The 16,501-nt window shown below is 40.5% G+C and overlaps 2 protein-coding genes across 2 annotated transcripts in view; both read right to left on the bottom strand.

The window, feature by feature from the left end:
* Positions 1-6,538: 6,538 nt before the first annotated feature.
* LOC115075310 (olfactory receptor 13G1-like) lies at positions 6,539-7,480 on the bottom strand. The gene has a single exon (XM_029575604.1). The coding sequence runs from the start codon at positions 7,478-7,480 to the stop codon at positions 6,539-6,541; it is 942 nt and encodes a 313-aa protein (XP_029431464.1).
* Positions 7,481-10,300: 2,820 nt separating this feature from the next.
* Positions 10,301-16,501, bottom strand: part of LOC115075309 (olfactory receptor 13G1-like) — a 29,049-nt gene continuing 22,848 nt past the window's right edge. The window contains exon 3 of the mRNA XM_029575602.1: positions 10,301-10,630. Coding sequence (XP_029431462.1) covers positions 10,301-10,630 — 330 coding nt within the window. The remainder of the gene's footprint in view (positions 10,631-16,501) is intronic.

The following is a 16,501-nucleotide window of genomic DNA, read 5'->3' as shown; positions in this document are numbered from 1 at the left end:
TTTTCTCACCTTAATTTTCTTCCATGCTGTTTGTCCCATATGAACGATGAATCTCTTGCAGTGTACTCCTCAACACTAATTCAACCCGGTGCTTTATGATGGTCACTTGGTAACATATATTGACTTTGGCCAGTCCACTATATAAGATTGTTGTGAGAAATTGTTTTTGTTTTTGATATTGGTATTGTCTCAGAGTTAGGTTCATATTGTTTAAGATTAAAAGCTTGCATTTTTGGGTGAATTGAGTCTTTCATGCATAAGATTAAAAGCTGACACAATACGAAAATTCAGCTGTAAAAAGAAACTCTTAAAAAAGTGTATGGCACAACCATCATAAATAGCCTCAGAACGCTTGTGGCTTATATTTCTCCTTTTCAAGCTGTACGTTGGGTCATTATAATATTACTAAGATTAAAAGCTGGCATTTTTTCAGTGTAATATCTTGATTTTCTCTTTCTTGTCTTTTCTGCTTTTGACCTGATCTCAGTTGATACGTTTCAGTCACCAGTTTTTCAAGTTTTCTGTGATCTGTGTTATTATCTCTCTTACAATCTCTGCTTCCTTTAAATACAACTGATCCAAAGCTGCCTCCAATCTATTTGGGGATCTTACCTGCTGAGGCAGTTGACTATTCTTTAGGATATCCAGAAATTGCATTCCCTTCATGGATCCCAGTCAGTTTCTGGCTACTTCTATCCTGCACTATTTGTTATGTCCCAGTATGACTGTTTTTCTGTAAGATCATGGAATTCAGGTAATTTTCTGCTCTGTGATATGAACAGTTTATAGGACATATCAACTCTCTGTGACTTCATTCTCCTTTCTCCCAATGCCCAGACTCTCAGTCATTTCTCTTCCATAGTATAAAATTCTAAACTATTTAGGCAAAAATCGAAATCAAATACATATACTTGAAAAAATCTCTAGAAAGTTAACCGTATTAGTCTATAGCAGCAAAATCAACAAAAAATGCCCACTGATGTATGAAGGCAATAGATTTTGAAGACAATAGTACCCAAACCCACTTTGTCTAATGATTTTTGACTTTGAAAGCAAATGTTTCAATAAACCGGGAAGTCCTAAAGTGCAATCTTTGTCTTTTATGATTAAGCAAATTATTTCAATAAATATTTTCACATAACTTATCATATTTTCACATTTTATAGAGTTGTGGGGTGGGGTCACAGGGTGAATTGTAATAATGTTAGCACTAATAACCATAAAATAAAGACAACATACCTATTTGTTGGCAAATGGATCTTTTCTTAACTGTAATTAAGTAGTTCATAATTTCCTGAATCTTTTAAATACATTTGTAAAAACCCTAGAGATCCTATCTTGAAGCTTTTTACTCTCTGAGGAGTTCAATCATACTTTAGATCTTCTGGTAAACAACTGTAAAGGATGCATAGAGTGAAATCATTCTTTCAATTCCTTATGGACATCACATACAGTATAAGGGATTTAGCTAAATATGAATTGTCATATTTTAATATTTAAACTTTTTATACTTTGCCAATATAATTTTTTATATTTTCATATGCAAAGTAATACCTCCAAATCCGTATCTGCCTAACATTACAACTTTATAATTGTTGCATTAAATCAAACAGACCTATAAAGTCACCAGATAATGTAACACATTGATAAAAAAAACTAGGCATAGGGAATTTAAAATACACTTTTAATTATTATTTTCAAGTTTTACCAGTTGTATAGAAGAAGTAAAGGAAGTGTGACAAGTAGTTAAAAATGGTCAGGATAAGGAGTAGTAATAGGTAAGCTCTATGCGCCTTACATGAGGAATCCAAGGTTTCTAACCCTGACTCTCAAGTGACCTTCGGCATCTCATTATCACCTTCTCTCGTGTTTTCTACTATTTCACTTTGGAAATCTCATCTCATTTTACTTTTGTATGCCTCAGTTTATTCAAATTAAACAGTGTCATTACTTTTAATAAGAGTGCCTGGTCCTAACTTCCCTTCAGAAGCTGTCTTAAACCTGTAGAGATTTCCTTCAAAGAAATTACTTCACATGTTTCACACATAAAATATTTCACATGTTTCACACATAAAATATTTGAAAGTGCATTGAGATTCTGTTTGGAATCCAAACCAGGGATTTCTGGAGTTGTGAGAACTAAGGGGTAGATTTTCAGACGAGCGCGAACAGCCTACTTTTGTTTGCGCTCCAGGCGCAAACAAAAGTACGCTGGATTTTAGTAGATACGCGCATAGTCGCGCGTATCGGCTAAAATCCTGGATCGGCGCGCGCAAGGCTATCGATTTCGTATAGCCTGCGCGCGCCGAGCCGCGCAGCCTACCCCCCGTTCCCTCCTAGGCCGCTCCGAAATCGGAGCGGCCTAGAAGGGAACTTTCCTTTGCCCTCCCCTCACCTTCCCCTCCCTTCCCCTACCTAACCCACCCGCCCGGCCCTGTCTAAAACCCCCCCCTTACCTTTGTTGGTGGATTTACGCCTCCCGGAGGGAGACGTAAATCCCCGCGCGCCGGGCCGCGACCTGGGGGCGGGTACGGAGGGCGCGGCCACGCCCCTGGGCCGTAGCCACGCCCCCGTACCCGCCCCCAAAACGCTGCCGACACGCCCCCGAAACGCCGCGACGACCGGGCCCGCCCCCGACACGCCCCCGACACGCCCCCCTCGGAGAACCCCGGGACTTAAGCGAGTCCCGGGGCTCTGCGCGCGCCGGGAGGCCTATGTAAAATAGGCTTCCCGGCGCGCAGGGCCCTGCTCGCGTAAATCCGCCCGGTTTTGGGCGGATTTACGCGAGCAGGGCTCTGAAAATCCGCCCCTAAGAACATAAGAAATTGCCATGCTGGATGGGAAGAAGAAGAAAAAATGTTGTTTTGTTTTTGGGGGTGGGTTTTCACATGAATTTCATTTCATCTAATGTTTATTTCATTAAAAAATTGAAATAAACATTAACCCAGCCCCTGAAAAAATGGAAAAAAAAAAAGAAACAGGACCACCTGAGGCCCCAAGTTTCCTCCACATATCCCTCCCACCTGAAAAAATGCTGGGGCCAGGATTGTCCCTGGCCCCCTCTTACCCAGTGCAAGCGGGATCTGACATCAAAGCCTAGGCCTAGACCAAAGCCCGGGCCTTGCTTAGGGCCTAGGCTGAGGTCATGGTGAACTACCTTGGCCTAGACCAGAGCAAGGTCCTGACAACTAGGCCCAGGCTAAAAACTCGGACTTGCGTAATCCTAGCCAAAGTAGCTCACTGCAAACTCAGCCTAGACCCTATGCAAGGTCCAGGCCTCAAAGCTTTGTCCAATACCTGAGCCTTGGTATAGGCCAGGGCCTGTTCCAGAGACTGGGTCCCAACACCTGATCCTGAGCTTGGACCCAAGCACCACTCTGGGTCCTGACCCAGAGACTGGGTCCCGATGCTTGGGCATTGGTCTATGCCAGGGCCTGGCCCAGTCCTGATGCTGGGGTCCGTTTTGGAGACCATTCATCAAAATGGTGTCCTATGCTTTAAAGGATGCTCCAAAGTTAATTAACTCCAGTGCCTCCTGAGCAGATGGCATCACTTCATCGTAGAAGTTAGAAGAAAGAATTCCAAAGGAAGAACACCTCCAAGGCCTGGGTGTCTGGCCTTTCTCCCCTGCCGCTGAAGCAGAGAGCTTCAACGGCAGGGGAGGAACTTAATAGCCAATTGTTGTAGTCACCGGTCTTATAACCTCTTTTTCTAGCTATTTTAACTTTATATCCTTTTCTTCAATCTTCTATGAATTTCTTTACTCTTTGGGGCGGATTTTCAGAGCCCTGCTCGCGTAAATCCGCCCAAAACCGGGCGGATTTACGCGAGCAGGGCCCTGCTCGCCGGTGAGCCTATTTTACATAGGCTCACCGGCGCGCGCAGAACCCCAGGACTCGCATAAGTCCCGGGGTTTTCGGAGTGGGCGTGTCAGGAGGCGTGTCAGGGGGCGGGGCCGGAGCGTGCGGCGTTGCGGGGGCGTGTCGGCAGCGTTTTGGGGGCGGGTACGGGGGCGTGGCTACGCCTCCGGGAGGCGTAAATCCCCCGACAAAGGTAGGATGGGGGTTTAGACAGGGCCGGGCGGGTGGGTTAGGTAGGGGAAGGGAGGGGAAGGTGAGGGGAGGGCAAAGGAAAGTTCCCTTCTAGGCCGCTCCGATTTCGGAGCGGCCTAGGAGGGAACGGGGGTAGGCTGTGCGGCTCGGCGCACGCAGGCTATACGAAATCGATAGCCTTGTGCGCGCCGATCCAGGATTTTAGCCGATACGCGCGACTACGCGCGTATCGGCTAAAATCCAGCGTACTTTTGTTTGCGCCTGGAGCGCAAACAAAAGTAGGCTGTTCGCGCTCGTCTGAAAATCTACCCCTATGAGTCAAAAATTCTATTTATGAACAACTTCTGAACAGAAGACTTGAGCACTTAAACAGCATCACATTTTTAGCTGTAGTGCCCAACTTGCAATTACTCTATGAATGGAGATCAAAATATCTTCATGTGTTCTGAATTTTTGTATTTATCCTGACAATATATAAAGCACTTATCTTGCAACTTGCTCCAAATTCCTGTTTTTCTGTTTTAGCAAGTGTGTGCTTATAAACCACTGTGTTTTCCTCAGCCGCCCAGCCGCCGATGTTGTCAACATTTGGCTAACCTGCATCAGGGCGGGCTCTACATTATGAAGAACAAGCACATTTAACTCACAGTATATTTTAATGCTACAATCAATTTTTGTCGGCAATACTCACTGTTACATTATTAAACCTTCAGTCTCTGATAGTCGGGCTTAATCAAAATACTGTAACCAATTGTGACTCACGTGCTGACGTGGCCATGTAATGACGTGTCCATATTAAACGGCTCTCTATATATCCCGCAATATTCAATGAATTAAGCTGTTCCATTCTATCTTACTGTTTAGTCCATTGGGTTCTTCAGCAACCAACTTGAAAATCCATTGGTGTTGCTTCCGGTATAATCATTTTACATGATTGCTCCCTCTTATGTCTAATTTGATGTGATCTATTGATGTGATCTATTGCAAACCAACGTAGACCTTGAATCTTATGATTTTCTGCAATGCAATGCACAACTATTGGAACCAATTCTTTTTTATTTTTCAAACAACTTTTGTGTTCACCAATGCGCAATCTTAATGATCTGGTGGTCTGTCCGACATAAATGGTTTACAGGTACATTTGATTATATAAATCACAAAATTAGTTTGACATCGTGAAATTTCTTAACTTATAAGTATAATGGGCCAGATTTTCAAAGGGGTATGCGCGTAAGATGTGGACCAAATGTACTGTGGGGAAGGGAACCTTCATTCATGATTAGTTCATCCCAGCCACCTTGGGATAATTATCCTTCTACTCAATGGAGGATAGGCAAGTTCCAAGTCCTGTGCTTAGGGACACATCCACAGAGGTAGAGATATCTTTAACATGTACTCACATGTGATTGGGAACCTGGATATAACTGGACACTTTATTATTTGCTTCTATTAATTCTTACACAATTTTGGGTACACAACCAGGGCACATGACCAGACAGCCAATTGCACCCCAAAGCAGATGTGATCAGAACTTTGGCATACGAGCAACCAATCAACCCAGCCACAGATGTGACCAGAAAGAGACAGATCAGACTATTCAGAGGCATCATGGACTCTTGGTCATGTTACAAGATATTTTATTTTGTGAGCAGTAAGAGGCAAACTGGGCAGCTAAGCAAGCACTAGGTTTGGATATCATATGGTAGGAGGAATTGAATGAATAATAAAATATATATTTACCTATAGAAATCAGCAATAAATTACTTCATATACATTATCCTAGAATCTTGGAATTTGTGTTAGTGTGAAAAGTGCCAGAGGGAATGCATGTTGCACAGTTATGGGCACACATTGCCCGCTATCCAACCCTGAATTAAACATTAAACAAAATAAGCACGTGCAAATATCATCAAGTGAAGGAGGGGTACCACAGAGTGTTGAAAATGTGCATTTTTTTCTGTTGCTCCCTAATTATAAGTAATTAATTTTCTTATATTGCTTACTGCTATTTAGTGTTAAATAAATACAATTTTAAAAAAAATTACATTTAAAAAGTTTGTATTTAATTTAGTTGTAGAGTCTGGCTGGGGGATGACTTGGAAGAAAACTGAATTTTCAATCTCTTATTTCACCTTTAGCACTTATTGAGTCTTAATGTCTTTTCATTTAAGCAATGGAAGGGCCAAGGGGTCACCATTGTTGGGCTGTGATTAGGGCATTGGTTGGCCTTAATCTGGCCCTGCCGCTCTCCAAATGGGTTTCATTTCCATCACAAGGGCACATTGAACATATAAAAGGATAAGTGCCCAAAACTCTCCCTCAGGAAAACACCTCTTCAGAGTCTTCCCTATAAATCAATTATGGTTTCTTAGACATGGTCATCTATGACGCAGAGCACAAGTCAAGCCGTACCGAAGTCTTCTCCTAGTTACAAGCATATTCGGTCTTTATCCATTTTGTGTGTTAGTAACCATTTGAAATATATTCTATCTTCTTGAAAATACATTTCTTTCTACTAATTTTCTGAGAGCACTGATAACCTCTTTGTTTCTTAAACTGTAAATAATAGGGTTCAGCACAGGGGAGATAATAGCATAAACTGCAGATATTACTTTATCTGCCTCCAGGTGACTACTGAAACCAGGTCTAACATAGGTGTATATTACACCTCCATAGAATAACGTCACAACGGTGAGGTGGGATGCACAGGTAGAAAATGCTTTCTTCTTTTTCTCAGCAGAACGAATTTTCAATATGGCTAAGATGATATATGTGTAAGATATGACTGTTAAAAGGAAGCAAACCATGCCAGTTAGAACATCTGCCAATATAACCACCGCATTATTGATGTAAGTGTCCGAGCAGGCTACTTTTAACACTGGTGTGATTTCACAGTAGAAGTGATCAAGAATGTTGTGCTGGCAAAATTTTAACTTCAGGATTAAGCTAGTGTGTGTTATTGAATTTATGACTCCAACCAGCCACACAGCTGTAACGAGAAGCACACAAGTCCTCTTGCTCATGATGGTTGCATAATGCAGAGGGATGCATATTGCAACATAGCGATCAATTGCCATCACTGTCAAGAGCATGAGCTCTGTACCCACAGCTAAGGAGAAGATAAATAACTGAGATATGCATCCAGAGAAGGAAAGAGTTTTCTCTTCTGATAGGTTGATCTGTAAAATCTTAGGAATAGCAGCTGTTGTGCAACAGATGTCTAATATGGACAAGTTGATGAGAAAGAAGTACATGGGAGTATGAAGGCGAATGTCAATGGTAATGATGGTAGAGATCACAATATTGCCCAGCAAGGCTAGCATGTAGATAATAAAGAATATGGCAAAAAATAAGGGTTGGAGGTGTGGATGTTTGGAGAATCCCATCAGATAAAATTTGATGGGCATGGTCTGGTTCTTTTCTTCCATTATGGCAGAAATGTTTATCTGTAGGAATGAAACAGTAAAGAGCATTAGAAAAATACTAAAGGTGAGCTCAATCATAAGAATAGGATTAACATATAAAAATAAAACATGAAAAGTATGTTTAATCCAGAATAGCAAATCCAACGGTAACTGGTGCAATTTTGTGTCCAATACCAAACATTAACCTTATAAGCAGTCTCAAAAATTTATTTTGTAGGACCTCTAAACTCGATGAGTTTGTCGATCGTTCAAACTCATACTTGGGTGAAATGGTCCAGTTACTTTATTAGTCAAATACCTATTTTTGATTATCTCATTTTTTAGACCCAACCAAGGTCATTTTTAATAAAAGTTATGCAGCAATGCATCCATAGACTGAAACAAGCCGAAGTATGCTGGTACAAATATTCTGTTTTTAGAAACTCTTCAAATCTATTTTTAGAGACTCTATCTTTAGAGACTCATAAACCCCCCAAGAATGATATGGAAAAATACTCATCTGAATTGTTCAGCAGCAGATTCCATTGCTAGAAAAGTTCCTTCATCTGAATTGTTCAGCAGTAAATTCCATTACAAAAAGTGTCCCGACACAATTGTGTTTCGGACCACACCGGGTCCTGCTTCAGGGGCAAATGGCTCATCAAAGAGAATTCTTCGTTCCCATCAGTGTAAAACTTCAATTTGACTGCAGTGCCAGCTCTATCACGGTTCTCTCCAATTTCATTTATGGGCGGTCAGCGTTCTTGACCGCCATTTAGCAAAAAAACATGGCGGACCCTCTGGTTTTAAATGTACGCGCCGGAAGTGCAAGTGCGGCAAAGCAAGTCCTCAACCAGGTCATCTTTAGGAAAACAGGCCAAAAAAGATGTTCCAAAAACAAATGTTGAATAACAAGAATGAAGTAAATGCACATCTCCATCTCTCGTGGAATATGTAAAATGAATCGCAAAAACAAAAACAAAAAAACTCTTAAGATCATCCAAAAAATAAAGCCCGAACAACATCAACAAAGTAGCAATAGAGAGGGTACTAGTTTCTTCCAATATACAGATAGTTCTCAAACCGGTCCACAAAATTCAAAAATCAAATCAGAGAATACCAATGTATCTTCTCATTAAGGCCCCGCGGATCTACCAAACCCAATCTGTAGATCCAAAAATGTTCCCGGCGATTAAGACGAACCTGAACGTCTCCCCCCCCAGGTGCCTTTCTGTAGCTGTTCTAAAATAGACCAGCGTAAATCCATAAAATTATGACCCAGTTGGGTAGAATGTTGAACAAGCGGTGCAGTGGATTTGCCAGTTCTTATGCAACTTCTGTGCTCAATGAGTCTTGTCCTGATCTTCCTCTTCGTGCGACCAACATAAACTTTGTCACAAGGACATTGGATCACATAAATCACACACTCCGAGTCACAATTGGTCAGGACTGGCTGTTGTACCACAATATCAGAGTTGGGCAAGCTCCATTGCTTCCCCGTCATAGTCAAGGTACACATATCACATTGTCCGCAGGTCTGATGCCCCCCTGCGGTGAGAAACGTACATGCAGATTGAAACGCTGAATGCACTACAAGATCCCGAATATTAGATGCTCTAGCAAAAGCAAATCTTGGGATGGAATCAAAGACACTATGTAAAGTGAGTACTTGCCAGTGAGATTTCACAATCCTCACAACCTCATTATTATGAGAAGAGTAACGTAGGACACACGTAAGGTCCTGGCTGTATGGTTTCTGCTGGTATTGTAATAGCAAGTCCTGATTTGCAAACAGGGCACATTTAAAAGATTTCTTAATTAGACTTTGGGTACCCTTTTTGAATAAATTGTTCCCTAAGATCCTCAGCTTGTTTTATAAATTCTGCCTTGTCTGAGCATATCCTTCGCAGCCTCAAAAATTGAGAGATGGGGAGACCATCTTTAAGTTTCTTGGGATGGTAACTAGAGTATTGGAGGAGATGGTTGCAATCTGTCTCTTTACGAAATAGTGTGGTGGTCAACTTTTGCCCCTCACGCTGAATCAATATGTCTAAAAATGACACAGTATTTTGATGGAACTGAGCAACAAACTGAAGATGGGGGTTAAGATGATTCAACCACTGTAGAAAGTCCAAAAGGACTTCTTTAGACGCCTGCCAGATGCACAGAACGTCATCTATGTATCGTCTCCATAGCAAAATCTTAGAAAACCACCTAGATGGATATAGATCTTGAGTCTCAAAATTGGTCACATATAAATTTGCGATGTCTGGAGCTACAGTGGCCCCCATCGCCACTCCCTGTATCTGAAGGTAAAATGTTTCATTAAACTTGAAAAAGGTCTTAAATAGAACCAGTTTCACCAACTCTAGAAGAAACTTGGTGGGAATCCTATGAGGACGGGGATGCAAATGTAAAATCCCTTCAACCAAAACAAAGGCTTCATCCTGGGGCACATTGGTATATAATGAAGTTATGTCCAAGGTGACCAACCAGCACTCTTCTGGTAGCGGCGGCAATTCTGATAATAAACGCAACATATGTGAAGTGTCCTGAAGATAGGAGGCAGCCTCTCTTACGAAAGGTTTGAGAAAAAAATCCAAAAGATTTGAAAGAGGCTCTAGAATTGAGCCTCTACCCGATACTATAGGACGCCCAGGTGGCGATTCCACATTTTTATGGATCTTAGGTAAAGTGTATAGGACTGGATGCATAGGATGAGATACCTTAAGAGCACATGCTTTTCTAGACGTCAAAAAACCTTTATTTTTTCCTTCTAGGATCAAATCATCAATAGCATCTTGCAGATCGGTAGTTGGATCTAATGGAAGCACTTGATAATACTTAGTCACCGAGTTGGCGGTGGATCTCCTCAACATAGTCTGTAGTGTCTTGAATAACAATGACTCCGCCCTTATCAGCGGGTTTCACCACCACTTTAGAATTGCTGGCTAGCTCTTTTACAGCACAATATTGATCATATGACCAGTCTGGAGCATACTGTCTATTTCGATTTGTAGGAGCACTTTCTAGTTTGTCAACATCTCTAAGAACTAGTTGTATAAAAGTGAAAATGGTCGGATCCACAGGACCGGGTGGCACCCATGAAGACTTCGGCGTAATGATTGAAGAATCGCCAACATAATCACTGGAGCCACTAAAAAATAACCTCAGCTGAAGGCGACGAAAAAAACGATGTAAATCAATATATGTTTGAAAAGAGTCAACTGGACCATTTCACCCAAGTATGAGTTTGAACGATCGACAAACTCATCGAGTTTAGAGGTCCTACAAAATAAATTTTTGAGACTGCTTATAAGGTTCATGTTTGGTATTGGACACAAAATTGAACCAGTTACCATTGGATTTGATGTGTTTACAGTTTGGAGGTTTCTGGAATATTGTTTGGGCTTATTTTGGTGTAATCCAGAATAGCATCACATGACACTCCCTTGCTGCTAAACCTTACCATTAAATAAGCAGCAGCTCAGAAATCTAAACTTGCCTACTGACAATGTGCATGACTTCAGTAGTATCACTAAATATCTGGATCAGCTTTCAAAAAGTTTAACCAGACATGACAAGAACCTTCTTTTCCTATCTTCCAGTGCTGCTGTCAAATCAACACCGGAGCTGGCCATGAGCAACACCTGGCTGCGTTTTTTGGAAATGGGGTAGGATCTGGGGTTCGGACTAGAGCAGTGGTTCTCAAATCTGTCCTGGAGATCCCCCAGTCAGTCAGGTTTTCAGGATATCCACCCTGAATATGCATGAGATAAATTTACCTGCATTGCCTCCATATTCAAGCATATTCAGGGTGGATATCCTGAAAATCTGCCTGGCAGGGAGTCCCTCAGGACAGATTTGGGAACTTCTGGACTTCAAGTTGCAGGTGAATGGGGAGGGGAGGAGTGGATCCTAAGTTTACAGACAAAAAGCAGGGAAGAAGCAGGGGCAGCCTCATGGTGCTAGTGTCTACTGCTATTTTAATTTGGTTGGTTGGGGTGAGTTGGGAGGATTAGGTGGCGGGATGGGGGACAGTGGCGGGGTGAGGGTCAGGCACTATGGATACAATTAAATGTTTGTGTTTTCTGGGGTGATGGGCTAGGGGCTCAGGCCTAAAGGCCTCAAAGGTTTTAATTTTAAGAACCAATTTGCTGCTTTAAGTATTTAACATTTTTGTATTCTGCAACATCCAATATCCATATTGTTCAGTGCGAATTTTGAATATACAGTAGCCAGATACGTGGAAGATTACCCAGCCACACACAGCTGGATAACTTCCAAACCTTTTTTTTCTTTTGACAAATGAGATGGTCTTTGTATCTAAAGGAAATCTGAAGGAATGAGCATTATCTTGAATGGTTGGATTTGTTTCAACTAAATTAATTTGCGCCATACGATGTCTTGTCACTGAAATGCGCCATCGCATGCAGTACAACACTACGCTCTCAATTGTGGATATAAGGATCATTTAAATAGGCTACAGAGTTCTTCTCATTGCAAATCGCTATAGCCTTGACTCCGATACTCCTAGAGGTTTAATGAACAAGATATGTTTTAAAGTCATTTTTGACATATGAAATCAGTGGATACTCCCAGAGTGGATATATATTGCACTAGAGTACATACTCTAGATGTTACCTAATTTGAAGAGCCCCTGATGCAGCCATAAAGCGAAACTTTGGCCAGAGTCGAGCATGTTCAACATTAATTAAATAAAATACTTTCCAAGGCATCAGTCCAGTTTTTGTTTTTCCATTTCCATGGCTTTCCTGGATTGTTTACCATCTTGTTTTTTGGATAACTTCCAAAGCTAACTGGTTATAGTCAAATATAACCAGTTAGATTTGAATGGTAGCCAGTAAGCTACCATAATGCCTTCATTTGAAACAAATGGTAAATATAACAAATAAGACCATTTTTGTTTCATTTGTAGACCCCCCTAAATGAATGGAGAGTGCCCATGAATTCAAGCAAAAATGTTCATGTCATTCATTAATGTTTCCTATTAAAATCTACAAGCCTATTGAAATCTGCTGTACTGAGAAAGCTGGACTGAAGAAACAGCAAGGAAGGCTGTCTAACAAAGCCGTGAGGGCAACAAAACAGGATTAGCAGCCAATGTCCGGGAAATTGGATAATCTTTATTGTAAGATGACACGAATGTGTAAAGAGTGCCCAACTCTGGCCAAGTTTCGCCCTCTTACAATGGGGCTACATCAGGGGCTACAACATACAAACAACACACATTGATAAATAATAGAAATCATAAAAACATAATTAATAAAAATGAATAAAATGGTAACATGAAAATGTGGTGTAACAAACAGAATATGTCGAATTACATGTAATCAAAACAACATAAATATGTCCTTTACCTCAACGAAATTCGTGTATAAGATGAAAGAGTCCAAGTCTTAAAAAAGACTGTATTAAGTATTCTGCAATATAAAGTGACAAATGAGCTGACATAGTAAAAAAATAAAAAAATATATTGAGACTAAATAAGCTGGCATGATAAGAAATAAGAATAACTTGAAACAAATATTGGCACTCAAAATTGTGGCTTTGAAAAGGAATGTGTAACAATTAACAATGTGTACTTACTATTAGATTAGCTTGAAAAAGGCTTATTGGCAGCGATATCACTGTTTTTTCATGTATTCATCAACACAAGGTAATGAATATACCGATATCTTTTGGAAACAAATTTGTTGAAAAGCAAAGTTAAAAAATATGACTCGGCTATATATTTTGGAACAACAGAAACTTAGGTAAGTGAAAGATACTTAATTTATAATTTGTATTATAGTATGGCTTTGAACCGAGATGGACAAATGATTAGTATTCAATTGTTCATAATGTAAGGACTAAGCGAAACTTAAAAAACAATACTTAAAATACAAAATCAGGCTAGAGTGAAAAAAATAAAAAATGACTAGCAATGCCATTAAAAAAAATTGTACAAAGTGAAATCGCTCATTGTGAAAACTGCTAATGTGCCGTGAAAATGTGATTCACAAAGAAAAATATTAGCTATGAATTATGACTACATTATTATAAAAAGTGTGCCAAACATTATATCGATAATTGTGTATTACTTTGGTGTGTAGGAATCACTTGTAGAAACAAGTGAAAAAGAACTACTCTCTGTGTACGGAAAAAAAATTTTTGGCTACTAGTAATTGTAACACAGATAAAATATAAACTGCATAAATACATATGTGAAAACGACTTAATAATATGCCCATTGATAATGCCACAACAAACAGATATTTGAATGACTTGCGTTACAAATTTGACAGCACACCATAGACGGCTGCTTAACTTGCCCTTATAAACTCAACCGAATCGATTGTGAAGACGCTGTCATTTTTAATTTTTATTTAAAAACGCAAAATGCGTCAGAACTAATGTCACTCAAAAATAAGGGGGGGTGATTTTTTATGAAAAGGTATAATTATGACTACAGAAATAAACAAATAACTATGGTCATGCAGACATCTCCAATTTGCCGATGTCTTTGGGAAAATATAACCATGCAGTATTTAATTTCAAAGGACTCAACCAACTAACATAATTCTAGTGAACAATGTTGAGAAAGCTGGCAACTACAGCAATCAACCCTTGCCTGCACGACATAGCAGATGGCCAGCGCCAAGGTGGAACACCTAGGGAAATATACAGGATGGAGGACCAATCAAATTAAAGCATTTTTTTTAACTCGCCTATAGCTGCCATCTGAATCTAATAGCACTGATATCCTCCCATTGAAAGATTTGAGAATGTGGAAAGAAACTCCATTTCCTCCCTTGGATTTTGCAGAAAAAGGTTTTGTGTTCAGAAACTTTACTAAAATGAAAGAAAAGCTTATAAAAAGAAGGCATTGGCAAATGGCTTTTTCTGATCTTCACTGCTGCAGCCAGTGTCACGGTGCTCTCACTGTGACAGGGAGGCAGAGTCACCACTCTCTGTCTGTTCCCTGGGACAGGGTGAGAATGGAGAATGCCAGAGAAGACCGTTCTTTTGTGCACTGCACTGAGGTTATTTGCAGACAGATTGAATTGAAGTACAGTTTTGCCAATCATCATGGTTCTCTTTCTGTTTGTTTTTGTGTATAAAAGGAGTCAGTCAGCAGGGTACATACATAAAATTGTAAATATATGTGCGTGAGAGACAAAAACATATTTGCACACACTCAGGCAGATTTTAAAAGCCCTGCTTGCGTAAATCCGCCCGGATTTACACAAGCAGGGCCTTGTGCGCCGGTCCCGGGTTTTTTTGAAGGGGGCGTGTCGGGGGCGGGACTGGATGATGTGATGTTTCGGGGAGGGATGTGATGTGATGATATGTAGAGAGAATCTCCTTTGCAATTGGTCTTCAATCAGGTCCGCCTGATATTTATTCCGGAAATGACAATCCAGCCCAAGTGCAAGGCATGTCTCATGATCTTCGACCAGGGACACTTGAAAGTCCTAAAAAGGAGATAGTTTTCAAACAGGTCGTAGCTTGTTAAATCAAAAAAGCCAAAAAATCTGCAGACAGATATTCTTCATTGTTATGAAACGGAGAGGAAGTCACGAGGAATATGCAGATGTTTCCAATAAATTCAACGGTAAATCTGAAACTATTCAAATTAATGTATACCGATTAATTTTTTTCATTGAGACCCTGTGGATGGGATGACTGCAATGTAAAGATCCAGCAATGTTCCTGTTGAGTTAAGTGTATTTGGATATCTCCTCCTCGTGTCCCCTGGTACAGTTGTTCTAAAACCAGCCATTTTAGATCCACAAAGCTATGATGAGCTTGTAAACAGTGTTGGACAAGAGACGTTGTTAATTTAGAGGTTTTAATACAGCTTCGGTGTTCGATCACAGGGGTACTGAATGTATAACATACACAATACATTCTGAATCACATCTCATGGATGACACCAAATCTACTGTAATGTCCAATGTTGGAGATTTCTACTGGTGTCCTACTATGGTCTTTGCACACATATCGCACCTACCATAACTTTGATGACCTCCTCCTTTAGGGCTTAGTGGTGACGAGTCAAAAGCAGACCTGACAATAAGATCTCTGATGTTCTGTGCACATAAATACGCAAATCTAGGTGCGTGCTCAAAAACTTTATGTAGTGCTAATATATGCCAATGTGATTTTATGATCTGCACTACTTCATTGGTGTATGCTGAATACTTCATAACACATGTCAAGTTCTGACAAAACGGTTTCTGTTTATACTGGTGTAGTAAATCTCTTTTAGCAAACAGAGCATGCTTGAAGGCTTTATTAATAACTGATTTGGGATATCCCTTCTGGAGAAATCTTATCTTTAAATTGGATGCTTGTTGCTGGAACTCTCCTATACTGGAACAGATCCTGCGTAATCACAAAAATTGAGAAACGGGGAGAACATCTTTCAATTTTCTAGGATGGTAGCTAGAATAGTGAAGAAAATGATTCCTATCAGTCTCTTTCCTGTAGAGAGTAGTCCCAATCCTATGACCTTCTTGTACCAACCGAATGTGCAGAAAAGCAATGGAATATTGATGGTATTGTGCCGTGAACTGTAAATGTGAATTCTGTGCATTGAGCCATTGTAGAAAATTTTTAAATTCTTCTTCAGAAGCAGCCCAGATGCACAGAACAACATCAATATATCGTTTCCACAATGCGATGTGACTAAACCACTGAGATGAATATAGATGGAGTTTTTCAAATTGGGCCATGTAGATGTTGGCAATATCAGTGTTACGAGCACGACTTCCAGCAGATGTAGGGACCAAGGGCTTGGGGTCTTCGGATCCCGTTACGACCCGAGGGCACGGTGGCCTTCGGGTCCTGTTACATTATATTCAGTGACTCTTTCTCCCTCATACACATACACGTAGGAACACTTTCGCATGCAGTGTCTCTCTCTCTCCCTCACATGCACATACAGGTACTCTCACACTCAGTGTATCTCTCTCCCTCACACACACACAGGCATACTCAGTGGCTCTCTCTTCACAGGGACTCTCTCACATTTAGGTC

This window comes from Rhinatrema bivittatum, chromosome 13, assembly GCF_901001135.1.
Source record: "Rhinatrema bivittatum chromosome 13, aRhiBiv1.1, whole genome shotgun sequence".
Taxonomy (NCBI): domain Eukaryota; kingdom Metazoa; phylum Chordata; class Amphibia; order Gymnophiona; family Rhinatrematidae; genus Rhinatrema; species Rhinatrema bivittatum.
Note: the sequence above shows the minus strand (reverse complement) of the source record. Positions and strands in the feature narration are given on the sequence as shown.

Coding starts and splice junctions, on each gene's coding strand:
- LOC115075310 (XM_029575604.1), bottom strand. CDS start 7,480: ATGGAAGAAAAGAACCAGACCATGCCCATCAAATTTTATCTGATGGGA.